Source organism: Camelina sativa, chromosome 12 (assembly GCF_030686135.1).
Source record: "Camelina sativa cultivar CO46 ecotype springtype chromosome 12, ASM3068613v1".
In the NCBI taxonomy this organism is placed as follows: domain Eukaryota; kingdom Viridiplantae; phylum Streptophyta; class Magnoliopsida; order Brassicales; family Brassicaceae; genus Camelina; species Camelina sativa.
Window position 1 is genome coordinate 11,330,262 of NC_141891.1, and position 27,038 is coordinate 11,357,299.

Here is a 27,038-nt window from a genome sequence, read left to right on the forward strand (position 1 = left end):
CATCTGGTGGAGAGAAACATTGTAACGTTAGCACTATATATAGAGGTCGATCAGTAAAGAGGTATAAACACATGTTGATTTATGTGGAGAAAAACTGTTATTTTAATTTTGACTCTCTTTTTTTTTTTTCTCTGCGTAACTGAGCATAATAAATACATAATTAAGATGTAAAAAATAATTAAAAAAGGCAGAGAGAGATATTTGTCGTTTGGGGAAAGTACATTTATAGATTTGTGTAGATTAAAATTGTCTGACGATTTTTATGAAACTCGCCACATATATGTCTGTGGGGGATTATTGATTTAGGACTTGAATAGAGTTTTAAAAATTTTAAATGTTATGTCAAATGTGTTGTTATTATATCAAAATTTTGTTGAACTGTATTAAAGTTTAGTATTTGTAAAAAATTATTTAAAATCTTAATAAATTTGAATTATTGGATTCAGATTTTAATAAACTCAATAAAAGCTTTGTATTATTTAATTAAATAAAAGAATCTAGTATTGTTAATGAAATTAATTATTATTTGGTTCATGATTTTATACACTTCCTTTACAAAATAAAATTATATAAAATATCACAAAAATACAGAGATTGTTTGGAACATTTAAAAAGATTTTAGAAAACTAAACAACAAAACGATAGAATACTCTCTTCTCTTCTTTAGAAATCTTTCACTTATTTATTTTTAATAATTTTATTGAAATCTTCAAAAATTATTTATAAATTATAATCTAATAACACCATCTAAATTATAAGGTGTGATATGGAATTGAGACTAATTGTCAATTATCGCAAAACCAATCATGTGACGGTTTCAAAATAGATTTGTACTTCAAAAACTATCACAAGTTCATCATATTTATTGCATACTCTATGTTTGCATCGTTTAGCTTATGTGCTTCATTCATGGACGTTGACTTTTGTAGTGCCAAATATGAAAATATATGTATCAATGTATGTATTGAGGAAATAGGGTTCATAATAATGATCGAAGTGCATTTAAAGTTGTTCTCTCCATGAGTCTTGTCTAAACAGCTCAGGTGCTTTCTTTACCATTCAACCATACACAACTCTAACATACACGTGTGCCTTTCTTTTGTCCTTTTTCCCCTATTCTCATAAATTCTTTTTTGTCGTCTTTTTCAACTATTTCCATCTTTGTGTCATGCATGTAACATTTCCATCTATGCGATGACAGCTTTTATCTTGTCAAACAAATAAAAACTAGACAGCGCGCTCTATCAAGCTTGTTACTTGTTAGTATATTTCGGAAAAAGTTGTTTAGGCGTGTAGAAGCTAGATGTATTTTAATTGTCAGAAGTGGCTTTAGGAAGTGAAAACTCAACGAATTACATGTCTTCGAAACGGGTTTCGATGGTCTAGGCTCTAGCCTCTAGCTAGCGTTCTTGTTTACTTACATTTGTTTTATTTGTTAAGTTTTAAACCAACATCTTTCTTTTAGCTAAAAGCAAAAATGCTTATGTTCGGTTTCACCAGTTCTCATATATAATCTGAACATTTCTTTGTTTTATTTTATCCAATCCTTGCAAAGTTCTCAAAACGACGTTGAAACTTAATACTATTAAAAAATGTACCGTTAATATGTAAAATAAAATGTCTCAATCAGAAAAAGACTGATAGCAAGAAAATAAAACAAAACTTGATTCATTAACAATCACATGGTATTTATGGAACCACATTTGTTTTATTACAAATGTATTACAAATGCCGTGTAAAACTATGGTTCTATTACAAATTTATCACCAAGTCTCGATCCCACTGCCAGCTACCAGCTACCAGCCTACCACCATTTTCATTCTTCAAGCTAATCGACAAAAAATTTTGGAATGTAATCACTGCAAGACGTTAACGCAAGCATTGCCGCAACCTAATGCAGCTCTGGTTAACATGAACTCACACTATGTGACTTCCAAATCTTGGATCTCTCTCCTTGTTTCAATTTGTTTTGCCAAGGGTTCAAATCCACAGACTCTTACTTTGTAATGGCCAAACCTTTTCATTTTACATGGTATTAACATTCATAACTAAAAAAAAGAAAAGAAAAATCCTCTGGTTCTATTTTTCCCTTTTCTAGGGTTGAGAAATAAATTTATTAAAAAAAGAATGTACAGTAGTCAGTAGTACAAATGCAACAAAGCAGAGTACATTTCCTAGATCTTCACTTTACATAAAGCGGTCTTTTTGTTATATGGCATAAAAAAGAATGTACAGTATAACATTCATAATATAAATACAACAAATGGGCTGCATTAAGCGGTCGGCGATGTTAACTTTTTAGTGGGTCTACAATAAATGGGCTTATTATCAGAACATTTCAGGTAAATGATATCTCGGCGTCCGTCTTTATATTAGACCGCTTAATGCTGTATAATCTGTACGTACTTGTTTTTACATCTATGATTTGGCTATCCATTATTCCATCGTACAGTTAAATTGTGGGATTCGTTTGTAGGAAAACTTCTTCGTTCATAGAGTTTTGGTGAGCAGATGTAGGTGGTTCGATCGGTTATTAGAGAGCAAACTTAACATGAGAACGATTAATTAGTATCTAAAATGGGATTGTCTTCCGAAAAATTAAATCATAACGAAGCCAAATAATTTGGAGAAGAGCCGAGAAATACACTAGAAGGAGAAAGAGAGATGCATGCATGGTTTTGGTTTAGGGTTAGAGACTTAGAGTTGGACTCGGACGTGATCAACGCTAGGCTCAATCCAATGTTTGGCTGAATATAATTTAGAAAAGTGTGATTCATGAGAAAAAAAATAAGAAAAACTATATCGTAGACAGAGTCAACCATGAGTTCAAGTAAGAACAATTTGAGATTGTGGTCTTAACTATAATATAAAAATTAGGATTTTGATAGAAAGTTCGATCGATCAAAATTTTGGTTCTTCTATCTCCTTTCCGTCTAAATAATTTGTCAAAAAACAAAATTTAGTTTAAATTTCTCATTGCCTATTCTGATCTTATTACATGAACTATAATCTTTTTTTTTGTTCAACTGATTTCTATTGATGATTTTGATGATCTGATATCCTTGTTACATGGGTTTACAACTTAACTTTTCCAAAAAACAAAACCTGAGATCCACCCACAATTAGCCTATTCCTACACTAGCCACATACCAGTTGAGAAAACCTGGCCTATATAAAAGAATGGTTATCACGAAAACCATTTGGGCAATAAAAACAAACACCAAAACACTATGAAAAGGATCGAAGTCTCTCATCCTCGAACACTGCTTGAAGCCAAGTTGGGTAACTAGACTACTACTATATATATACATATATTGTAGTAACACTTGAATTCAAACTCAATACAATTTATTTCTACCCATGTGCATGATATATGACTAGCTAGGTATGTATATATACAGATATACTGTACTTTGTTTATATGGTTAAAGTATATTTCTAATCTAACGCATACACCACATTTGAACACACACATATACAAAAACATACATTACACACGAGACTCAATAGCTATGGAAATTGTGAATCAATCGGCTATGGACTTTTAAATTAAACTGTCTTCTTATTTTTATTTAGGTATATATACAACAATTCAGTTTTTATATTGAGCGTCTTATTTGTGTTTACGTCTCTATTTGCGTAATTGCACTTATAATTTGTGTATAGCGTTAGAAAAGTAAATAATCAAAAGCATTCTAATTATGCTTGAATCTGATTTGTTTTTCCAAACGGTATATTATGTACGTTTTAAACAAATAAACAATTACGAATTAACATAAATGTATATAAAACTTCAAGAGATTGGTGTTCCAAAAAGAAACTCCAAGAGATTGATTCATGCAAATAGTAGAAAATGAAATCATTTATAAAATACAGAGCAACTTGCAGTCTTTCGCCGAGATTTTTATTTTAAAAAACCAAAGTTTGATAAGATGGATGATTCGTCTAGATACTTCATTGTGCTTATAGTATTGAATAACATTTTGACATTTTTGTCGTCTCTCGATTTAGAAAGTTATCAGATATTTAAGCCGTCGTCTCCCTCGATATATAGTCTAATAAATTCATTCACTGAACCAAAGTAACATTGAAGTCAATAATCTAACCTCAGCCATTGTTTGTCATTTAACTCTTCTTCTTATCCTTTTTTGTTTTGTCAACTCTTCTTCTTATTAAATGTAAAATAAAAAAATTATGACTTCAGAAACTGAATACACATGTTCGTGTGTTTATACAATGAGCAAGTGAGAGTTTTTTATGGCGTGGATCAAAATGTATGAGGTGGACGATTATAAGCTCCCATGTTGATGATAAGCACAAGGACGTCGATTTCGTTTTATATAGCTCTACCGTAAATCGTTTGATTTTATATTATTTTCATTCAAGCTAATCTCCAACTTGCTCAAAATTTATAATTTCATCTTTCGATAAAATTATTAATATGTCATATAGTATATTTTCGTAATCGAAATTAAGAACTTCTAGCTTTTACACAAAGCTTACGAAATAACTTAATTATTATTTCCTTGAGTTATTTCTATGTTTCAATTTAAAACTTAAGATTATTTACTCTCTTCTTTAGAAGAAAAATATATTTACTTTATGAATATTTATTAGTTTCCGTTTAGAGATATATCCTAAAATATTACTTACAAACTACTAGTTCTTTTTGAGAAAAAAATACTATCACTAGTTTTTTTAATTCCAAAATTAAATACGATTACAAACTTTTTAGTCCAAAAATATCACAGATTAAAATAATTTTTGAAAGTTTATAATTAAACACATTGGGTTCAGATTTAGTATTTTAAATTTAAATTTTAATTTTGTAGAGTTTACAATTTAGTTTTGAAGATATAAAGTTTTAAGTTTGTGATATTTAAAAGAAAAAAATTTAGTGATATTTTTGAGAGAAAAAGAAAATAATACTAGTAATACTTTCATAATGTTCGGTCATTTATTTTCTACAAGTTTTAGAAATTGACTTTAGTTTCGTCTCGCAATTCTATACTTGTACAACATTAATTCACCGAATCAAAAGCAATAATTAATGAAGTCAACGTAAGCCAATTTTTCATTTATTTCTTCTCCTTCTTATCTTTTGAAATCTAATAAGAAATTAATTATTTACTGACTTAAGAAACTACAAAAAAAAAATTATACTTGTATATGCGCGTGTGTTTGTTTATATATAGAACAACTTGTTCTGAACAAGTCGTACTTTCTTAATTTGTAGCTCCAATTAGTATTCATTCATAACGTACCACAGCAACGTCGTTTTTGTTTGATATAAGCTCTCTTCTATATCATTTGATTTTATATTCATATACAGTCTAATCTCCAGGTTGTTGGGAAAAAGACTTTCATATTTCGATAATATTTAAATTTGTCCACATCACAAAGCATCTTCGTAAGTTCGTATACATTCCTCCAAAAGAACAGCTTGTAGCTCTTTTTCACAGTCCCGTATTTTTCATATATATTAACAGCGCCCCATGACACATAACTTACTACTCTGCGTAAAAAAACGTCCAAGAACAGAATCAATATGCTAATTATGTAGGCACTTCTACGTCGTTATTTACGCTTTTGTTGTTGTGTTTGTTTAGATGTCTTATGTGTTTGGTAATTCTTCCTATATAATTAGTTAGCCCCTTAACAATTTTTACATCGATAAATTAATAATATATAGACAAGTTCTTCATAACAAGTGGTCTTATTTAAATTATTATCGTATAGAATATAACTCAAGTTTTTATATATATGGTTACCTAAGATCCGAAGGATATTCTAAGTAGATGAACTCACTGGCCATGTCACTAGCTTGATCTTTAACTACAAAATATTCAAATAATGTGGAAATTAACCATTCATTCAATAAGAAAATTAAATTACTTAAATGAAAAGCAAGTTGCTTAGTTTGCTTGACAGCTTTATTATATGTTGATAAAGTTGATAAGCGAATAGATAATTGATAGCGCTTATAATATATTGACCATAAGAGCTTTGTCTTAATCACGTGGTTTAATATCTAATCACACATTAATTACTTATTTAAAGAGCTGTTAGGCCGAAACGCCAAATTGCAGATGCAAGAGCAAAGTTTGAGCTGTGGAATCAAAGTCAAAGCTGCACACTATTGTCTTTCGTCAGCTTTGTTCTTATCGTTCTTGCAGTTTCCACGTAGTAGCCGATCTTACTAAGTAACAAAAGATTTGTTCTTTTTAAAGATCGACCAAAATCGGAGTTGGTATCAAATATATAAATATGACGCCTAAAAAACTATATAATATACGTTTTCATGTAGAGTAACTTTGTACCAGTCCCTGATATTTAGTCTGATAATAATAATAGTGTATATATATAAATATATATGTATATATTAGATTATTACTTATTAGTAGCATAGCTTATCGCATATTGTCATTTTGAAAATAAAAGCCATGTTAGCACAAAAAATTAAAACTTAGCAATGCCTTTTACTTTTTAGCCACCCAGCTTCGGGCCTAATAAAGAAATTTGATTTTTCTGAACGTCGTTTTCGTAGGAAGACATAAAGCTTCTTGGTTGGGTGAATTTACAAAAAAATATTCAACGTAGTTTTTGGAGGACAGCTTGCGCGCCGACGACAACATTCTTCAAGTTGCCACTTGAACTCTCAAATTGGCTGCTTAATTAACATACCTTAAAAAAATATTTAGAATTAAAAAAAAAAATGTCACTTGTTACTTTGTTAGTCTTTTTACGAAATATATATATTTAGATTTTTGTCGTTATATATAAGTTGGTGGGTTGCATTTTTGTCTTATGATGGTCCACGTTAATTTCGTGAGAAACCTTTAACGTGTTTCTTTTGAGTTTTTTTTTTTCTTTTATTTGTCTGCTCAAAAACAGGAAGGAATTAAAACCAAAATCATTACTTGATTACGTGTTCCTTAATATCGTGTTTTGTTTGTTTACAAGGTATCGTTATCGTTATGGATGACCAACTTATTCTTGCTAACTTGTAATAATCTGTTGTACTTATATATTACCCACTTCATACCATTGCATTAGAACGATGATGATGAAGATGTGTTACTTGAACTTATGGTACAACTTATCTTCCGGTATCGATCTAATTTAGGATTTCACGTCATTTTCAGTAGTAATTTACTTAGTGTGCAAAAAGTTTACGATTCGGATTGATTGGATCCGTGTTGGAGTGTATAATGTGCATTACTTATTTCAAATTCATTGTTGTAGTTTATATATTTAAAGGTCTATTCATATATCAAAATGAAAATATCCGTCCAATAGACTACAACTATTCACGCTTTCCACATAAAGTGTATTCACATTTCATCATACTTTACGTGATCATTTAGATGTCTTGAGATTAGTCTGTTATAAAGAAACACGATTAACCAAATAAATTATATATATTACATCATCGAGAGATGTAAAGATTTTATGAACTAAGTAGGTAAACATTAGAGTAAATATACTGTTAGGTTTTAATTAAAAAGTGTAGTGATGAGAAGAGAAGTTCATTAAGAGGTTGAACTCTGAAAGAATAAGTATGAACCAATGTTTTAGGTTTTTTACGGTGGCCTTTAGTACCATTTTCCGGCAATGTATGTGCCTTTCCCGATTGCCGTGTTATGTGGTTGAAATTAATATAATTTGTTTTTGTTTTAAAGAACTTTCGTATTAGTTTGCTTAGTAAAATTGTCGTGGGCAAATTGGATTTGACTCAACCGATATTAACACTACATCTGCCAGTCCCTGAAAACCTAAGTCAAGATATGTAATTTCTAAACTACTACTCCTTTGTTCTACATTTAGTGTTTAAACATAATTTTTTTCTTTATGGTTAAATTTAGTAAGACGTATATGAACAGAGTTTTATGACAGCATTATAGGTATTGTTTTTGTAACCTTTTTTTAGGCCATTGCAAATGTAAAACGTCACATGATAACTTATATTTTGATCAAAAAAATTAGTTTACACAAAATGTATTAGATAGAGTCTAATTTCTTAATATTCAAACGTTGAAAATTTGAAATATTTCCTAGCTTCATTGAATCTAGACATTCGTCGGATAAGATCTAAAAGAAAAATAGTATGTTTGTATAAAAGTTTTGATTACACCAATACCCAAACATGTTTGTGTTTATCCTTCAAAATATGTAATTATATATAATTTATATGTTTGAGAAGATAAACATATATCGATTTGTTGACACACAAAAAAAAAGTTGAAGAGATACAAAACAGGAAATAGCAAAGTAAAAAAAAAGTCTCAAAGATTGGACTTAAATTAAGGCTTATTAAACTAAGTTTAGTTCACATTTTTAATGGCCATTCTTAATCCTTAGTGAGAAGAGTCGCAATCGAAGACAGCTACACACGAGCGTAGCGTGCTTGAAAGAGACACCAAATCCTGTTTTCGTGGGGTACGAATACTATACTTTCACTTTTGCTCCTCTTTGTTTATTTTTATTTGTAGTTTTTGTTTGGTTTTTTTTCACTCTTTTTTTACAAATTCATTTTTTTTCTTCATCAAGTTTTTTGATTATTTCAGTCTCTTCCAGCAGCCTTCCAGGTGTAACTGGTCACACATTTGCTCGGCTTACCTTTAACCAGGTGTTTTTCTATCTTCATAGATTTTAGGGAAACTGTTTCTCCAATTTTTTTTTTATGTTTTATTTTACTATATTATAATGTATGTTAAAAAAATATCAATTTTACATCACTATTTTCTACATATTGAATAAATATTTTTTTTAAGAAAACAATATATTTATTACTTACTTTTAAATTATTATTCACAGTTATCATGTAGATCTTATTAATTATCAATTTACAGATAAAACTATTTAAAATACCATAATTAATTTAAAATTCAGTTGCGAAAATCCACCGAATATTACTTTTTTGGCATCCCGTTTTTTTCATTTTCTAATTAGAAAAAAAAAAAAAAAAAAAATTAAAACCTGAGAGAGAAAGAGACGTCAAAGAAAGGATCTCTTCAGACTACAATTTCTGAGCTCTATAAATAATAAACTCTCTTCTTCACACTTTTCTCACACAACTCTTAAATCTCCCATCAATTAAGCATCTCTTTCTCTCTTTATCACTCTTCTTCTTCTTCTTCTTCTTGATTCTTGTGTTTCGTTCTTGTTTTTAGCTACTTCGTTGATTCCAAAGGTTCACTCCTTTTTCTTCTCCAACCATCATCTGTTTCCTCTTTATGGATCAAAAAGTTAGACAATTTGAGGTTTGCACTCAAGACGGTAGCGTTGATCGTCACGGCAATCCAGCTATCCGAGCTAATACTGGCAAATGGCTCACTGCTATTCTCATTCTAGGTACATCTCTATACTCTTCTTCTCCTTCTTTATATCATTGTTTGTGTTTTAGACGCTAAAGAATTGTTTTTTTTTTGTTCTGATTGATATAGTGAATCAAGGACTTGCGACGCTTGCCTTCTTCGGTGTCGGAGTGAATTTGGTTCTGTTTTTGACGAGAGTGATGGGACAAGACAATGCGGAAGCGGCTAATAATGTTAGTAAATGGACAGGAACTGTTTATATCTTCTCTTTGCTCGGTGCTTTCCTCAGTGACTCTTACTGGGGACGTTACAAGACTTGTGCAATCTTTCAAGCTAGTTTCGTTGCTGTAAGTCTCTTCAAATCAACACACTACTCTGTTTCTTGTTTCTTTAGGGTTTTTATTTCTTGAGGCATAAGTTAAACTTGCTTTATTTATAGGGATTGGTGATGTTATCTTTATCTACTGGTGCGTTGTTGCTTGAACCAAGTGGTTGTGGAGTTGAAGAGTCGCCGTGTAAGCCTCACTCTACGTTCAAGACGGTTATCTTTTATCTATCGGTGTATCTAATCGCGTTAGGGTACGGTGGTTATCAGCCGAACATAGCTACCTTTGGAGCTGATCAGTTTGATGCAGAGGATTCCGCTGAAGGACACTCCAAAATCGCATTTTTCAGTTACTTTTACTTGGCTCTGAATCTCGGATCGCTCTTCTCGAACACTGTCTTGGGTTATTTTGAGGATCAAGGAATGTGGCCGCTAGGGTTTTGGGCCTCCGCAGGCTCTGCCTTTGCTGGTTTAGTACTTTTCTTGACTGGCACGCCAAAGTACAGACATTTTACGCCTAGAGAGAGTCCTTGGTCTAGATTCTGCCAAGTATTGGTTGCTGCAACAAGAAAGGCTAAGATTGGTGTGAACTATGAGGACTTGAATCTCTATGATTCCGAGACTCAACGAACTGGAGATAAGAAGATTCTTCATACCAAAGGCTTCAGGTAGATAATGTTATAGTCTCAGAAACAATCTTCAAGATCAGCTCTAACTCTCTATGTTTTTTCTACAGATTCTTGGATAGAGCTGCGATCGTTACGCCTGATGATGAGGCCGAGAAGGTGGAGAGCGGATCGAAGTATGATCCATGGAGGCTATGCTCAGTGACACAAGTTGAAGAAGTGAAATGTGTTTTAAGACTCATACCAATCTGGCTCTGCACCATTCTCTACTCTGTGGTTTTCACTCAAATGGCTTCACTGTTCGTTGTGCAAGGCGCGGCTATGAAGACAAACATCAAAAGTTTCCGGATTCCAGCTTCAAGCATGTCTAGTTTCGACATTCTCAGCGTTGCCTTCTTCATCTTTGCTTACAGGCGGTTTCTAGATCCGCTCTTTGCTAGACTTAACAAAACAGAACCCAACAAAGGTCTCACTGAGCTTCAGAGAATGGGGATTGGGCTCGTGATTGCGATAATGGCGATGATTTCAGCTGGAACCGTAGAGATATACAGACTGAAAAACAAGGAACCGGAAAGTACTTCAGACTCGAGCTCTTTGAGCATATTCTGGCAAGTACCTCAGTACATGTTGATAGGTGCATCAGAAGTGTTCATGTACGTTGGTCAACTCGAGTTCTTCAACAGCCAAGCTCCAACTGGGCTAAAGAGCTTTGCAAGTGCGCTATGTATGGCTTCGATATCTCTAGGAAACTATGTAAGCAGTTTGTTAGTTTCCATTGTCATGAAGTTCTCTACAACAGCTGAAGTGCCTGGCTGGATTCCTGAAAATCTCAACAAAGGACACTTGGAGAGATTCTACTTCCTCTTAGCTGGTCTAACCGCAGCTGATTTTGTGGTTTACCTGATTTGTGCGAAATGGTATAAGTATATTAAGTCTGAAGCAAGTTTCTCCGAGTCCACAACTGAAGAGGAGGAAGTCTGAGTAAAGAGGTGGAGAGTTTTTGTGAGTGCTTATGCTGTGAAGCTTTTTACAGTAATCTGTTCAAAGCTGAGCTTGTTCTGTAAAATAAACTGGTCTTGTTGTGCTTTTTTGGCTTACTCTTGTGCAAAATTTTTGTTGATATTCTCAAATAAAGACAAAGTTGTATTCCACTCACCAGTTATAGCAATTAGCAACTTTTCTCTCCTAAACATTGAATCAGTCAAATTTTATCTCCTTAACATTGAATCAGTCAAAAACTAAACAGTTAACAACAGAAATTACAAAAATTATAAACTTAATGTCTCAGTGCAAACAGGGACTGTGTCAACTGTGAAACTGCAGAAAAAGCTTTATGAAAACTATTAACCAACTTTACTAATTTCTACTTGAGTACTAACAGCCTGAGAACAAGCCAAACGTTCATGCTTAGGTCTTTCTCTGTAGTCCCTCGAGCTGTTGCTTCAACAAGAGTTTCTTATGATACAAAATCGTGATCCAGCCCCAACTGTTGTTACAACAAGAGAAACAAGAGAGCAAGCCTGGTTCATCGTTTTTGCAAAGAAAGGAACTTGGCAAAGAATTCGTCTTGAATTGATGTAGAGAATGCTTTGTTCTTCAAATGGTTCTAGTTTACGAGTATCTTCCTGAAGATGGCATCCGTTGCAGAGACCGCTGAAAGTCTGGCTTCAAACGCTTGTTTGACATGCCGGCAAATGATCTACACATCAACAAGAAAACCGGTTTTAATATATATCAACTAACACATATTTATGTTCGAAAATCATACATATGATGAAGAACAAACCGTGGAGATCCTTGTCGCTTATGCAGAGGTTGACCAAGCATTGATCTCACACTAGACAGTGCTCTCTCAGCAGCCTAAAGGGAAGAACATCAGAGAAGGGGAAAGTTGGAATCAGAATAAAACAGAGGAAAGATTTTAGTTGAGTTACCTGCATTCGAGCTTCGTCCCATGTTGATCCAACTCCTTCCCCTAAAACACGCCCATCTATTTCAACCTGAAATCATTTACAAAGAGAATCAAGAGGGGTCTGCACTGTAGATATCTCAAACCAAATGAAAATATATGGAATATACTGATGACCCTGAGGAACATGTCATGAATGTTTATTTTTTTCATAAATGCTGTTCAGAACTGAAAACTTCTGTCTTAGATTTTCATAAAATCCAACACTTATGTGGAATCTTTAGGGGTGCGAACCTGAGCATGTAATTCATCTCTGTGGACCATGTCAGATGGAAGTGGACGCTGAGATTGAAAAGCCATCTCAAAACCCTCCGATGCACACTGGAAATTGGTTAAGGATATGAATCAAAGATGAGAAAAATAATAAGCGAAAGTGAGCAAGCAACCTTATCAACTAACAGAAAGTAAGGAGATACATACCAATTCCCTAAGCGCAGTAATGGAGCCAGTGTGCCTCATCGAACCTTCTAATCTCGGATCTGTAGGTCTAGAAGGAACTGGCATTGATGTTTCATCTCTACCAAATGGCTGATTATCAAGTGCATTTGCGTTTCCCATTATCATATTTCCATTGGTGAAGGGGCTAGCATCTCTGTGGCTTGGCACTGAGTCACCATGTGAACGCATATATACATCTGCAGAAAAAAGGGTAAAAACTCAAGAAACAGGAAACTAACAAACAAAAATCCTAAGAACAATGTGAATGAATCCAACAAATATTAAAACCTAACTAAAGGGATGGGACCCACAGTTTTGTAATATCTGTTGATGTGATATCAATTATCAAAACATACTGACACACGACCGACTGTGGTGACAGTTCTCATACTCATCCATATAAACCCTACGAGGACTAACAGGAATCTACAATAGGTCTATTAACAACATTGAACACTCCTATGAGTAGTTAGTTGGCGTGGGATTGTTGCAGACTATAACAGATTAGTTATAGCCTGAGATCTACACTCTAGAATAGCTACCAACAATGTGAAGGTGGTGTAGGAACGTCAAACAAATAACACTTGCCCAATATATCTCAATTACTATCCCTGCAGACAGTTTAAATCACGAATACATCAGGAGTGAGAATGTCTTACCAGCTAAGTTCTGTATAGAAGCTTCAGCAGCCTTGTGCAGGGCTTCTCGTCTCGATTTGCCAGTCCCTTCTCCAATTTTTTCACCAGAAAGCCAAGCCTGCAAAGAATAACATAGATTTAGCGTTACAGTTGACAAAATCAACAAAGCAACTCATCTAAGGGAATAGAGGATCACAAAGAGCATAAGGTTCCACCAAAATTACACACAGCATACAATAGGCAAGAAACAGATAAATTATATGTACCTCAACAGAAAACCGCAAATCCGTACTAGCAACCAAACTTGGTTTGTACTCCACCTACAATATCATGGAATATATAATACATCAACTCACGTTTGGAAACAATGGTAATCACGATGATATTCACATACCTTGGCACCACATTTGATAGCAATTCCATGTAGAACATCAGCAGAAGTCTCTGTTGCTGAGACACTTCGTTCAGGTAGGAAGTCAAGATCACTGTTCCTAGAAGAAGATTGATTCCAAGACGCCTCCTCCCCTAGAAAGTCCATCCCAATTCCCCCAGTCAGTAATTTATCTTCAGAAAAAAATTGATACAAGAAGAAATAACTTTAATGGCGTACCATAGAAAGGTTGAGAGCCAGGTAGATTGTTGTTTGACCTTAATTGTTCATCCCTCCGGAGCGACTGCAAATAGTGAGCACCGAACAGCGTAATGTAGCAGTATAAAAAGGCCAACAAAATTCACAATTGATTAATCATTGGTCATATAAGATTAGTGGTACCTCCTTCGGCGGCCTGCGATTCTCATGAAGCATCCTGTCAGATTGAGTTGAGTTATCAATCTTAGAAAAAAATGATGGATGGCGAGGCCTGTGCTTTTCCATATGAATCATTTCAGAATCTAATGGATATTCTTTGGGGACTGCTCGACGGATTTGAGCTGGATCCATCTCCTCCTCAACAGGAAACCAACCATTTCTTGGCTGCACATGTGGGGGTGGAGCTTGAACTGGAGGTCTCTGAGGAAAAGGAGGTTCACTTGAAGCAGGATCCCTTGTATCTTGTCCATGCTGCAATATGAGGAGCCTCCTCCTAGTATCTGGATCTAACTCTGATTCAGGTACCTCACCTTCCTCTCTAGCAGGAGAACTCTGCAAGCTTGGTTCTATAGGAACCAAGTTTTTAGCTATTGATGTTGGTTGTTGAAACGGAATACTTGGAAAGGCCATAGCAGATGGTTGTGGTGCTGCTTGTTGAACGACTGGTACTGGTACTTGTACTGGAACTGAAACAGAAGAAGCAGATACAGATGCCATGGAGTACTGAACAGGAGCAGCTATCCTCGGATCTATATTTGCCGCCGGAAGGACAACTGAAGATGCAGAAATTGCCTCCTGAATAAAAGGGAAAAATGTATTTAATTTTCATCATAGGGTAGAAGACATGTTTACTGGAGTTGACATCCTTAATGGATCACCACAATAACTCTGTAAAAATGAGCCTCAAAATTTAATCACCTTCAATCTTCTTTCCACTTCAGCATCAGCCATTCCGTCATAGGAAAGTGGATCTTTGTTCCCATTTAAAGATGTATCGTCCTACATTGAAAAGAGAATGAGCTACTGAAAGCGGTTTGGAGGGTGAAAAAATATATATTGTTGCATAGAAATGACACAATCTCCCACAATGCCTGGAAGAGACCCAAAAAATTATCTACTCACAGCCACTAATAAGTATCACAACTAACCTCCGGCACCAAATAATGGCTGACATCAGGCGGAGAAGGAATATCATCATTCTCATAAGATATTTCATTAATTCTTGGTACCAGACTCTCATCAAAATCCCTGTAACCAAGTTCAAATACCATGTACCCGTCAGTATGTACAAAGGAAGCACCCTTGATCTAGTAGAGATGCAAGGAAACAAACGTCTATTATCAAATTTGAGATCTTACTTGAAAAATCCACCTCTGACACCACAAGCAACGTTTCTGGCAACACATAGTACTGGTGTCGCAGATGCCTACAGAAAAAGAAAAGGAGCTATATGTAACCAATTTCAACCAAGTTAAAAAATTAATTACCAATTTTAAACAAGTAAAAATTATACTTACTTCCGCTTGAGGAGAATAATAGGGAGCGAATGCAGGAACAACATGCACCCTCGGCTGATCCTTCTCATCCCAAACTTTCAGCCGATCATCAATTACCAGTGCCATCTTCGGATGGCAGGTTCCGTCGAGAAACACATTGAACAGTGACTTTTTAAAACCTGTGGTGGTTAATTACAAGCTTGTTAGAAGTAAACCATGATGAAAAATAAGCAGGTATAAGTTACCAAAAAAGTATACCTGATTTCACACAAACAATGCGAGCTAGCAAGTCATTTATGTTTATCAAACTCCCTTCTGGATCAAGGAGCCTCCACATCTCTAAGGCATAATCTCTTTCAGCCATCGTGCAAACATATACTTCAAAACGCTTGCGCCCCTTTGCTGTCAAATAGCTTCGAAGTTCCTCCCATGAAGGCCTCATTCTCACAAGAACACTTGTATCACGATTCTGTGTGTAAAAATACAGGAATCGAGATTCAGCCACAGGAAGTCAGAAAATTCTAGGTGCTCAAGAAAGAAACAAAAGACAAAAATTAACGGTTATCTTTCCAATGTGATCCCGAAAATATACAAGTAAATACCACATGTGACTTCCCTGTTGGATAGTTACTCATGGAAACCATCCACACAACAAAACACTACTTGATTGTGTTTTAAAAGTGTGGTATGCATCAACATATAGGAATATACCGGAAACAGAAACTAACAGACATATACTAACTTCAAGATTTGCATACCATCGGATTAATGCGAGTCAGGATAATATTCTTCTCTTGCAACCTTATCAGGGGACGAACAAGAGGCTGATGGTTGTCAGACAAGGCAGGAACAATTTCAGATTGCACCTTCATCACCTCCCCGTTTTCAACAACCTGGTCACTGTCAACATATTGCTTCAATAGATTTTTATCATCTTGATAACGTTTCATCTCAGCCACCATAATGGCAATGCGTTGAGGGTCCATCTCATTGTTTATTCTCCGCTGCAACCCATCAATCTTATCCTCAAATGAGCGCATGGTATTCGCCACTACAAGGGTTTCATCAAGATCAAAGACAATACCCAGACATCTAATATTCAACATGTCAAGACAGGACTCGTATATTCCAGGAGCAACAACAAATGCCCAGAAAAAAGGACGGTCATTGTTGATATTTTCTGAGTACATGGCAACCAAATGGAGCTCTTCTTCACCCAGGAGCATTACTGCCGTCTGCAAGAAACCAGAAATCCAAAAAAAATCAGAAATATGAGGACAGTTCAATTACGCCTGCCTATTCTTAGTTAACATCAAAGACATTTAAGCCACACAAGATTCAAACCCCCCACTCTACTAGTATCTAAAGCCTCAGACTTGATGCAATTGTGACATTAAGGAAGTTTTCATAAGTGTTTCTAAATTTTATTTGATAAAATCCTAGTTTTAAAGGTTCCACAAGGTATAATACTATACCTTGTTCTGCGTGAGACAGGACGAGTAGAAAAAACTTAGTGACTCCTGAACAGGAGAAGGTGAAGCTTCCAATTTGAAACACAGGCCATAAGATGAAATTGTCGTAAGTACAGCAAGAGGAGGAGATCTCTCGCTAATTGAAGAAAAGTGGCTTGTTCTGATTCCCATCTTGGCTTTCTCCATAACTTCCCTCTGTTTCTTCTTCCTCTGCTTCATCACATCATCTTCTTGCTGATGATATTGCTGCTGCAGCAAGTCCCTTGGAGCGTATATCTCCATTTCCCCAACTCTCCCATCATCATGAAACAGTTCTACTCTATTATTATTACCAAACATACTTTTTTTCCTTCTCCCTTCTTTAAAAGCAAGTCCGTATCAGAAAAAGGTTAACAGATCAATGAGGGGGATGTCTATTGTTGTCTCATCTCAAAATTGGTTCATCAAAATCTAAACGTTTTCTTGTCCCTTGGCCTGATTTGGATTTTGATTTGATCACCAGTCCACACACACAAGTATTTTGAAAATTGGATCCAGAGTTTTTATATTAGCAAGAATCAAGAAAACAAAAAAACAAGAAAAGGAGAGATTTTGATAAATGGGTTAAGAGAGAAAAGGATGAGAATTTAAGTGGTTTGTTCTTTAGAATATTGTTCTCCCTTTTTGAATATATATAGATATAGATCTGTAAAATACCGATGATGAATGAAAAAAACCTAATTCTTCTTCCTTCTTTGGTTGATGAGGAATGATGATTTTGTTGTTGTATCTGGGGAAAAAAGTTTTATTTTAGGTTTTGTGGCTTTTTTTGTGCTGCGTTCTTAAGAAACAAGAGAAACCCTAGATCTGCCAGATAAAACCAACCCCAAGAGAGTCAAGATTGTGAATACGGCATCATTGAGCGTTTTGGTCTTTGGGTTTTTAAAGGGAAACACGAACGTCCCTTCATTCTTTTTTAACCATTCTTTTTTTTTATTTACTTTACAAAAATAAAAAAATAATACTATTTTTGAAAAATTAATAAAACTGCCTAAAATAGTTTGCTTTTGTATCAACAACACAAAACCTGTCAAATTCTGGTATATTTTTTTCCGACTACTTCTTCTACTTGTGTGAGTCTGTGTTATATGTACTTTTTGATTATACTCTGTTCTGATCTCATGTTTAGATTTTTTTTCCTGTGCCAAGATTCATATATACCACAAGATATTTATAGTTAATATCTCTAACTCTTTTTTTTTTTGAAATAAACACTATTCATTCAAAAGATATGATTCTTCTCATTTGTTTTAGTCTTTTTCGGTTGTGAACATTTATATATATACCAAGCTTGAAGAATGTTTTTCTTTTCTTCATAAAAGTATGGTTTAGTATATAAAACTAAATTTTGTTTTGTTTTTTCAATGATACATAGTCCCGAAACCGTAATTGTTTTGGTTAAATTTCTATATATAATTAGAAAATATATCCGTTACATATTATTCAAAACAAAAAAATATCCGTTACACATTTAGTAACGGTTACTTAACTGTTTCTTTATATATTATAAATACGATATTCATAAGCAAATATATATTTCCTCTGTTTCACAAAGAGTGTCATTTTGACATAATGCATACAAATTAAGAAAACTATCTAAATTTCTATTTTACCATTTATAAATGCACTAAAAAATTTCCTCTTTCTAATTAATTAGCAAAAATATAAGAATAAAAAAAGAGAATTTAATCTTTAAAAAACTGCATTATAAACATAAAATGACATTCTTTTTGTAACAAGAAAATAATGTCAAAATGACACCTTTTATGAAACAGAAGGAAGATTATTCCATTTATGTAACTAGAATATACGACTAATAAATTCATGCTACATGGAGATTTGTGATTTAAAGCTGAATGTTTTTACAATAATAAACCATTCTTTTTGAATTTTTATTTAAAATTTGTAGAGAATAAGAGACAAACCTACTAACTACTATATAGAATTATAGATGATACAAATTATACTATTACAATTTGATTTGGGTCCAAATCTTAAATATATTTTATGTAAAAAAAACAAGCATGTACCTTATTGCTCAAAATAAGTTAACTTTAATTTTTACAATCAACAATCTAGAAATTTAATATATAATCTAAATAAACATTGGAAATCTATTAGTCTGTGTTGACTTTATGAAATGGAAAAAAAAAACAAATCACAAAAGATTATTTTAATACCATAATTAGTTAAAACATTTTTAATCAAAGTAATAATGGTAAATATACCACAAGTTTCATCCAAGACGAAAATTAAGTAGTGAATGTGGCAGCAAAAACATGTTAAGTTTTATGATGTTAATTAATTGACAATGAGTGTATTGCTTTAAATCCATTAAAAACCTTTGTTGAAGAACACCCTCTTAGTGTTGGTCATTTTAAACTTTCAATGTAGCATCATATTAAAACATAAGAGGAAATAAAATAAAAATGAAAACACCACTAATAGAATTGAAAACACCACGGTCAAATCAGAGTATGCGGTGGAGCGTTTAGCCATCCCACACACTTTTCAGGCTTTGGGGGCAGGTCCAGAAATAACCTCACTTCTGGCTAAGGTTTGGGGAATTCCATGTCCGCCAAAACTGCAGCATTTTATGTGGCAAGTCTTGACGGGCTGTATTTCGGTATCGGCTAACTTGAGACGACGCGGGCTTGATTGTGATAACCTGTGTACACGATGCGGGGCCGAGGTGGAAGATATCAATCATGCTATCTTCCTGTGTCCTCCCGCTCGACAGGCATGGGCTCTTGCACAGGTTCCGGTGGGGCCACTTCTTTTTCCTACAGAGTCTGTCTATGCTAATATGGATCATTTTTTGGGTTCCACAAACCCGGGTTCACAAGCGGAAATTTTTTCTTGGTTTATGTGGTATATCTGGAAAGCTCGGAAAGCACGGGTTTTCGAGAATGAGGTGGAACGACCTGATGTGGTTGTCCGGGTGGCGGAAGGAGAGATGCAGACTTGGCAGCAGGCACAGGTGGAGCCCGAGCAGGATGAAATTTCTTCCTCCCCGCGGGCTCTGTCTACCAGGACTCCGGGATGTGATTTACCGTCGGTTTTTTCAGGCCATAGGTGTTTTGTTGATGGTTCGTGGAAAGAGACGGATGTTTTTGCAGGTGCAGGATGGGTGTGCACATCTTCACATGGCGCTCCTTTGTATGGCGCAACCAACTACCGGCGCAGTTTGTCTCCGTTGCATGCAGAAGTTGAAGCTTTCATTTGGGCGATGCGCTGCATGATTGGACATGATTTCCGGGAGGTGGTCTTTTATACGGACTGTTCTGACTTGGTGAAGATGGTGTCTTCGCCCCAGGATTGGCCGGCCTTTGCACCTTATCTAGACGATATCCAGAGTGACAGGGAGGAATTTTCTTCTTTTTCTTTGGTTTATGTTACTAGAAATGCGAATGTACGAGCGGACTCTTTAGCGCGCCGTGCGCGCTCGTCTCCGCATCATCTTCTTTTTGTAAACAACTTTCCCGCAAATTGGCTCGTTTGAGCTGATTTCTTTTTGTTGACAAAAAAAAAAAAAAGAATTGAATCCATTGCAGAGTTAGCTTTCGAGCATCATGAAAGAAGTGACAAGAGCATGAGCATCTATGCATTTAGACTTCCAATGTGGGAGCCTAACAAGGCACAAAACAATTTGAAGAACGAAGAACATCACAAATAATCGAAGTGAATACACAATAGAGTTAACTTCAGTGCATCATGAAGAAATGGAGACTAAACAAAAATGGGTAAATTACATTCAGCTAATCAATCTCGACTTTGCAAGAGGAGATTTTTGTTTTCTTCATGATTCTAAAAGACATAGCGTTAAACCTGTAAGAGAATATTACCTGACCCTCCCTCCTCAAAAACATATAATCGGATTTGTAATTTGTTTTTATTTTTTATTTTTTTATTTTTTTATTAGCTATTCGATCTTTTCCAATAATTTAATTTTGTAACTTCTGTTTAAATTATGAAAATAATAACAATTGATACGAAAAACATATAATACAAAGATGCATAGTTATTTAAGGTGGGTTTAGACCCTTAGCATTGGGCCACTTACATGGGCCTTTATCGGCAGAGACGGGAAAAGAAACAATTGATGCAAATATCAAACCGACTCCCTTCATATATATCCATCCTCTCGATTTCCTTCTCTCTCTCTCTTCTCTTCCCTATCTATCTCTCTCGCATCACCGTTTCTGATACTTCACCCCAATATGACCGCCGATTCAACCGTCGCACACGAGAATAGCGTCGTTACCAACGGCGATGTCTCCAACGGCAACACCATCGTTTCCTCAAAGAAATCTCGCGAGAGCGACCGTCGCCGCCGCAGACGGAAGCAGAAGAAGAACAATAAAGCATCTCAGGCCGATGTAGATGAGAAGGACGTCTCTGGTGCTTCTGATTCCAAGGAGAATGCGGATCCGCAGCGACAGGTTAGCTTTGTGCTATTATCCTCGCTCTCTATTCATGGGATTGGAGATTTTCTAGGGTTTTGTTTTTGTTAGGGTTTTTGATTTTTGTTTTTTTTCGAGTTTGTTTGGTATTGATTTATGGTTTGTGATCTTTTTGTTGCTGTTGTTATAGGTTTCTGAGGAGATTGTGATAGAGTATGTTCCAGAGAAGGCTGAATTTGAAGATGGTTTTAACGATGAGTTTAAGGAAATCTTTGAGAAGTTCAACTTCCGGGAAACCGTTGCCACTGAGGAAGACGGTAAGAAGGATGAGTCTGAGGAGAAAGAGGATGTAAAGAAGAAGGTTAACTCAGACTCAGACGACTCCGACGAGGAAGAGCAGGATAACCACCTCAGAGAGAAAGGCATCTCTAATAAGAAGAAAAAGGTCTATCTCAAATCCTATTGTATTTTACTATTTTTACCTCTTGTTTTTTTAAGCTTGGTATACCACATTTGTTCTGATTTTAAAGATTCTGACTATTCTGTTTTCCCAGCTTCAACGTAGGATGAAGATTGCTGAGCTGAAGCAAGTTTCCGCTAGGCCTGATGTCGTTGAGGTATGAATAGTTCCAAGTAGGGGTATCTTAAGCTTTATCTCTCTGTGTAGCTCTTTATATCTTATTCAGTAGTTCTGTTTTAACATTTTCAGGTCTGGGACGCTACTTCAGCAGATCCAAAGTTGTTGGTGTTCTTGAAGTCTTATCGGAATACAGTTCCTGTTCCAAGACACTGGTCCCAGAAGAGAAAATATTTGCAGGTTTGTGATATTTTTGAGTAATGGTAATGGTAGTGTAGTTAACTATATGCTTCTGTGATTTGTGGGTGTGGCACTTTAGGGGAATTATATCAAGAGGGATAGAACATCTGTGATAACCATGTCAATTAAGTTTCCTTATACCTATATATGCTTCTTGCAGGAGAGCGTCTGATAACCATGGCGCCTGGACTTGTAGGTGTAACCGGAGAGGACTCTTTATTATTTTTTGTTCTATATTTGAAATCTGTGGTGCTTAGTTTTGAAGATGTTTGATGCTTTTCTGGGAAAAGTGTATAAATGTATCAGCTGGGTGGGATATTCCCATTCTCAAAATGTTTTTGGTGCTTTCATATCCATTTTAGTGACCTTGCTTAGATGGTCCTGGATTTGTAGTACTCCTAGGATTCTGTCAAGTATCTTTGTGTTAGGTTATTTTATTACTTGCTCTCTCTTTCTCTAAGTTGGTGACATCTCATCGGGGTTTGATTTTTGCAGGGAAAGCGTGGTATTGAGAAGCAACCATTTCATCTTCCTGATTTCATTGCTGCAACCGGAATCGAGAAAATTAGACAGGTATCTTGTCTTGGAACCCGTGACTTAACTTTTCTATTGACTTGCATATTTTTCTGTCAGACGGTGTTTACTTTTATAGAAATATACTAATTAGGTATGAGGAAACAAGCTTTTTTTTCTAGCATCAGTAGATTTCTCATTCGTTTCGATCTCAGTCATACATTGTATCTGCTTGAAATTTAGTCATTTCTTGGTGCCATATACATATTCAAAATTAAGTTATTCTTTGTCAATTTTAGTTGGATCCACTTAGGTGTAAGTCGCCAAATGCTTCTAGTAGTCAGCTAATTCTTGTGTGGTTCTTGTGCAGGCTTACATTGAGAAAGAAGATGGTAAAAAGTTGAAGCAAAAGCAACGGGAGCGAATGCAACCAAAGATGGGAAAAATGGACATTGACTACCAGGTTTATATCTTTCTTTGTGGTGATTATGTATTGATATTGTTCTATAACTGATAAGTGAAAATGTACCTTCCTTTCTCAGGTCCTCCATGATGCATTCTTCAAATACCAAACAAAGCCTAAGCTGTCAGCTTTAGGCGATTTGTATTTTGAAGGGAAAGAATTTGAGGTACTTCCTTGTGACATACTTTACATCTTTATCTATAATTACATTGTTTGGCTTTATTTTTGTGTACCTGAATCTAAATAATACCATTTGGGAATTAGGTTAAACTGAGGGAGATGAAACCAGGGCTTTTATCACATGATTTAAAAGAAGCTCTTGGTATGCCTGAAGGCGCCCCTCCCCCATGGCTAATTAATATGCAGGTGAGTTTATTGTGACTTGTCTTTTTAATTATTCTGATTGAAATTGAATTGTTCACCTTAAATTTCTCTTTAACAGAGATATGGTCCTCCCCCTTCTTACCCACATCTGAAGATTCCTGGTTTGAATGCCCCTATTCCACTTGGAGCTAGCTTTGGTTATCATCCTGGTGGCTGGGGAAAACCTCCTGTTGATGAAGTAAGCAATTTTATCTACATTCTTTTAAATTATTTTTTGTGCCATCTATTAACTTCATTTTTTATTTTTACTTATTTCTTCTTATTGTCTGTGTCATATAGTCCGGGCGTCCATTGTATGGTGATGTCTTTGGTGTCAATCAACAAGATCAACCTAACTATGAGGTAATTGTTTTCATCTATCTGCTCAACTCCGGGGTCTGTTTTAAAATTTTACGTCTAAATGGTAGTTGATGTGGGCCGCGTGGTATTAAACTAGTGGATTTTCCTGTTGAATATTTAAAGTTCAGAAAAAAATGACGGTTATTCTTTTATCATTATTTCAGGAGGAGCCTATTGATAAGAGCAAGCACTGGGGTGATCTTGAGGAAGAGGAAGAAGAAGAGGAGGAGGAACAAGAGGAACAAGAAGAGGAGATGGATGAAGATGAACTAGCAGACGGCACTGAATCTGTTGATACATTGTCGAGGTATCTTTTTGCTTATGCAATTACGTTGATGCGGTGTATTTTTATTTGTTGCTTATCATTACAATATATAAGTATAAAGCTGATTTTTAATTGTTTTCCTTTTTTTTCAGCACTCCTACTGGTATTGAGACACCAGATGCAATTGAACTTCGTAAGGACCAGAGAAAGGAACCCGATAGGCCTCTGTACCAGGTATGAAACCTACTGATAATTAAACACACCATGTAGAATTTTCTAGTAATTAATGTCGAGCAATATTTCAATTCTCACCGTTGCTGCACTTCAATACTGTTTTTTAATTTGTGAAGGTTCTCGAAGAAAAGGGTGAGAGTGTTGCTGCTGGAACAGTGCTGGGAACCTCTCACACATACGTTATTAAGACTGGTACTCAAGAGAAGACGGGAGCCAAAAGGGTAAGGAATCTGTTGTTATATTACCAGTGATATGTTTACTAAAGGAATTGGTAGAGTGTGTTAGATGGCTAGCTTCATATGTTACATAATACGTAGTTGACAACAAAATTCCATGTTAGTTGAAAATGAGGAGGTAAGGAGGTAGTTTGGTCAAATAGGTCGTGTTAGTTTGTATATTCCAAAATAAACATGGTAGCTTTTCTGAAGCTTTGATAGTTACACCTTGATCTACTGTTTGCTTTATGACAAGTGGCTAATACATGCATTTGTGTCGATTTGAGCAGGTTGATTTGCTGAGAGGGCAGAAGACAGACAGAGTGGATATCAGTTTACAGCCAGAAGAGCTGGATGCTATGGAAAATGTTTTACCTGCCAAGTAAGTAGCAACACTTTTGTTGATTTGTAATCTCTACAAAACCGAATATATATTAGTTCTAAACTAAATGATTGACTATTTTGAAGGTATGAGGAGGCAAGAGAAGAGGAGAAATTGCGCAATAAGCCAGTGGACTTGAGTGACATGGTCGTGGAGGTAATGATTCTCTCTCTCCCCCTCTCTATATATTCGAAAACTATTGATATGAATGCGGATGATAAAGCTTTTTACTTGGTTGGTTAACAGCACGTGCAGCAGAACAGTAGGAAGAGGAAAATGCATGATAAGGAAGGGAAGAAGAAGAAAGATTTCAAATTCTGAGGTAGCTAAGGAGATCTATGGAAGAGACATGAAAGGATTCTGGATTCTGGACATGAGAGAAATCATAGATTCATGTTTTAGCTTTTGAGTCTGGAGAAATCTTGAGTTTTTTAGTCTTAAATGCCGTGGATTCTTATACTATGTTATCATAAATCTATCTTAGCTGAAGTAAAACTTTTTTTGGATCTGAACAATTCTAAGCCTGTAAAAACCTTAAAAAAAGTGAAGAAGAAGGCTTTGTTTCGTAAACGCCGTCTCGCTTATATTATCTCGAGCACCTTTAGCGTTATGTTTGTGAATTAATTCGTTAGAGAGTTATGTATGATTCAGGTTTATGCGGCGAGTTTAAAACATGGTACGTGAACAATTCTTGGTACGTGACTTATGTATCTCGTAACACAAAAATAGCAGTGAACGTGGGACAATATAGTAAAATTAATAGTGCAAGGGATCCAATGTTTAAAATTGACGCTTCTTTTTGTCAACACATCCCATAAATGCGAAGAGAGTCCTATATCAAAGGTACAGACTACAGAATATATTCATCTATACTAAAATGAGTAATTTAGTCGATCATGCGTGATCTAACAACTTTCCTAATTTGTTCTTCTTCTTTACCTTTTGGTATCAATAATGTTAAGTATTTGTTCTTCTTTTTGTCAACACGTTTAAGAAGGCCAGGACCGATCCTTGAATTTTGGTGGCCTAAAACATATTTTCTATGTAAAATCTAATAATTTTTTTTCCACTAAAATACTAAATATAATTAAAATATATATTTAAAAATTATTAAATACTTTAGCAATGTAAAACAATCTATGCAGAACAAGAACATAATTTTGCAATTCCTAATTCCCAAATACATTTATTATTTTTAATTCATAACCTTTGAGTTAATAATAATCACAAACGATTGATTATAATGAAATAAGGATTAAAATCAAGGAGGAGAAAAATTAAGATATTTCGACAACTCTAACCAAAACAGAAGGAAATAAAAACATAAAGAGAAGGTGCAATGTATAAGGCTCGAACTGAAGAGAAGATAATTAATTGCAGAACACCTTGCCAGCTGACCTACCTAATCTTTTGAATATGTAAATCTAAAATTTTTAATATAGTGTGTGGCCTAAAGCAAATGCTTTGGCTGCTTTATGGGTGGGCCGGGCCTTTATACTACTTACGAAAATTAAGTCGATAATGATCTAACAACTTCTTAACTACAGTACCTAACCTACTGAATTAGTCAGACATTGTTGATATTCCTCTTGTTCATTATTATCGAGTATATATATATTCTTAGATCTATATGAGATAACATCTATTAATAAATCTATAATTAGAAAGACGTCTATTATAAGAAAGACGACAATTGTAAGAGTTAAAGAACTCAAGACTGAGACAGTGTCGTGGCTCATGTATGTTGAAAAGGGCTTTTGCCCAAGGCCACATAATATAAATATATTCTAAAGCCACATATATTTTTTAAGTTAACTAATGCATTTAGTTTGAAAATGTGTTTACGCTTTTAAAAGTCTATAATATTTTGTTTATTATTAATTCTTCTTATTTGATATTACATAATCTTTTATTTGCATTATTAAAGTATTATATAATTTATTAAATGTTTGAAAGGAAAATGAAAAACTACATAAAAGTTGAGAACTTGTATTAAAAGTTTATACGAAAAGATATTATTAATTAACAAACAAAATGCTAATGTGTAATAATGCATAAAATATACTCTCAAATATCATACCATCTATTTTTTATTGTCACGTTAGCATTTGTTA

The 27,038-nt window shown here is 34.7% G+C and overlaps 4 protein-coding genes across 6 annotated transcripts; 3 read left to right on the plus strand and 1 right to left on the minus strand.

Annotated features, from left to right (window-relative positions):
- Nucleotides 1–9,016: 9,016 nt before the first annotated feature.
- On the plus strand, nt 9,017–11,458 carry LOC147930403 (protein NRT1/ PTR FAMILY 7.2-like). Its single transcript, XM_087478372.1, has 4 exons — nt 9,017–9,354; nt 9,447–9,664; nt 9,757–10,310; nt 10,379–11,458. Exons 1-4 carry the CDS (start codon nt 9,237–9,239, stop codon nt 11,247–11,249), a joined length of 1,761 nt encoding a protein of 586 aa, XP_087334498.1. The 5' UTR covers nt 9,017–9,236; the 3' UTR covers nt 11,250–11,458.
- Nucleotides 11,459–11,465: 7 nt separating this feature from the next.
- LOC104733426 (RNA polymerase II C-terminal domain phosphatase-like 1) lies at nt 11,466–17,821 on the minus strand. Its single transcript, XM_087478371.1, has 17 exons — nt 16,874–17,821; nt 16,157–16,633; nt 15,657–15,867; nt 15,420–15,577; nt 15,261–15,328; nt 15,051–15,150; nt 14,821–14,901; nt 14,086–14,697; nt 13,924–13,987; nt 13,708–13,838; nt 13,580–13,633; nt 13,335–13,431; nt 12,658–12,872; nt 12,472–12,558; nt 12,203–12,268; nt 12,055–12,128; nt 11,466–11,967 (listed from the first exon to the last, which is right to left on the minus strand). Exons 1-17 carry the CDS (start codon nt 17,207–17,209, stop codon nt 11,880–11,882), a joined length of 2,919 nt encoding a protein of 972 aa, XP_087334497.1. The 5' UTR covers nt 17,210–17,821; the 3' UTR covers nt 11,466–11,879.
- Nucleotides 17,822–19,505: 1,684 nt separating this feature from the next.
- Nucleotides 19,506–20,585, plus strand: LOC104733427 (uncharacterized). Its single transcript, XM_087476852.1, has 2 exons — nt 19,506–20,346; nt 20,464–20,585. The coding sequence occupies exons 1-2, from the start codon at nt 19,506–19,508 to the stop codon at nt 20,583–20,585; spliced, it is 963 nt and encodes a 320-aa protein (XP_087332978.1).
- A 376-nt stretch (nt 20,586–20,961) lies between these two features.
- LOC104731372 (uncharacterized) lies at nt 20,962–25,494 on the plus strand. Of its 3 annotated transcripts, none has more exons than XM_087479725.1 (17): nt 21,028–21,351; nt 21,503–21,757; nt 21,867–21,929; nt 22,022–22,129; nt 22,290–22,325; nt 22,625–22,702; nt 23,013–23,105; nt 23,185–23,271; nt 23,370–23,471; nt 23,548–23,667; nt 23,769–23,831; nt 23,993–24,135; nt 24,246–24,327; nt 24,444–24,548; nt 24,833–24,924; nt 25,011–25,080; nt 25,171–25,494. In XM_087479725.1, exons 7-17 carry the CDS (start codon nt 23,067–23,069, stop codon nt 25,243–25,245), a joined length of 978 nt encoding a protein of 325 aa, XP_087335851.1. In that variant the 5' UTR covers nt 21,028–21,351; nt 21,503–21,757; nt 21,867–21,929; nt 22,022–22,129; nt 22,290–22,325; nt 22,625–22,702; nt 23,013–23,066; the 3' UTR covers nt 25,246–25,494. The 3 variants fall into 3 exon arrangements, with proteins under 3 accessions (XP_010449023.2, XP_087335851.1, XP_087335850.1); XM_087479724.1 differs by having other exon boundaries at nt 22,290–22,321; XM_010450721.3 differs by lacking the exon at nt 22,290–22,325 and having other exon boundaries at nt 20,962–21,351.
- The last annotated feature ends 1,544 nt before the right edge of the window (nt 25,495–27,038 follow it).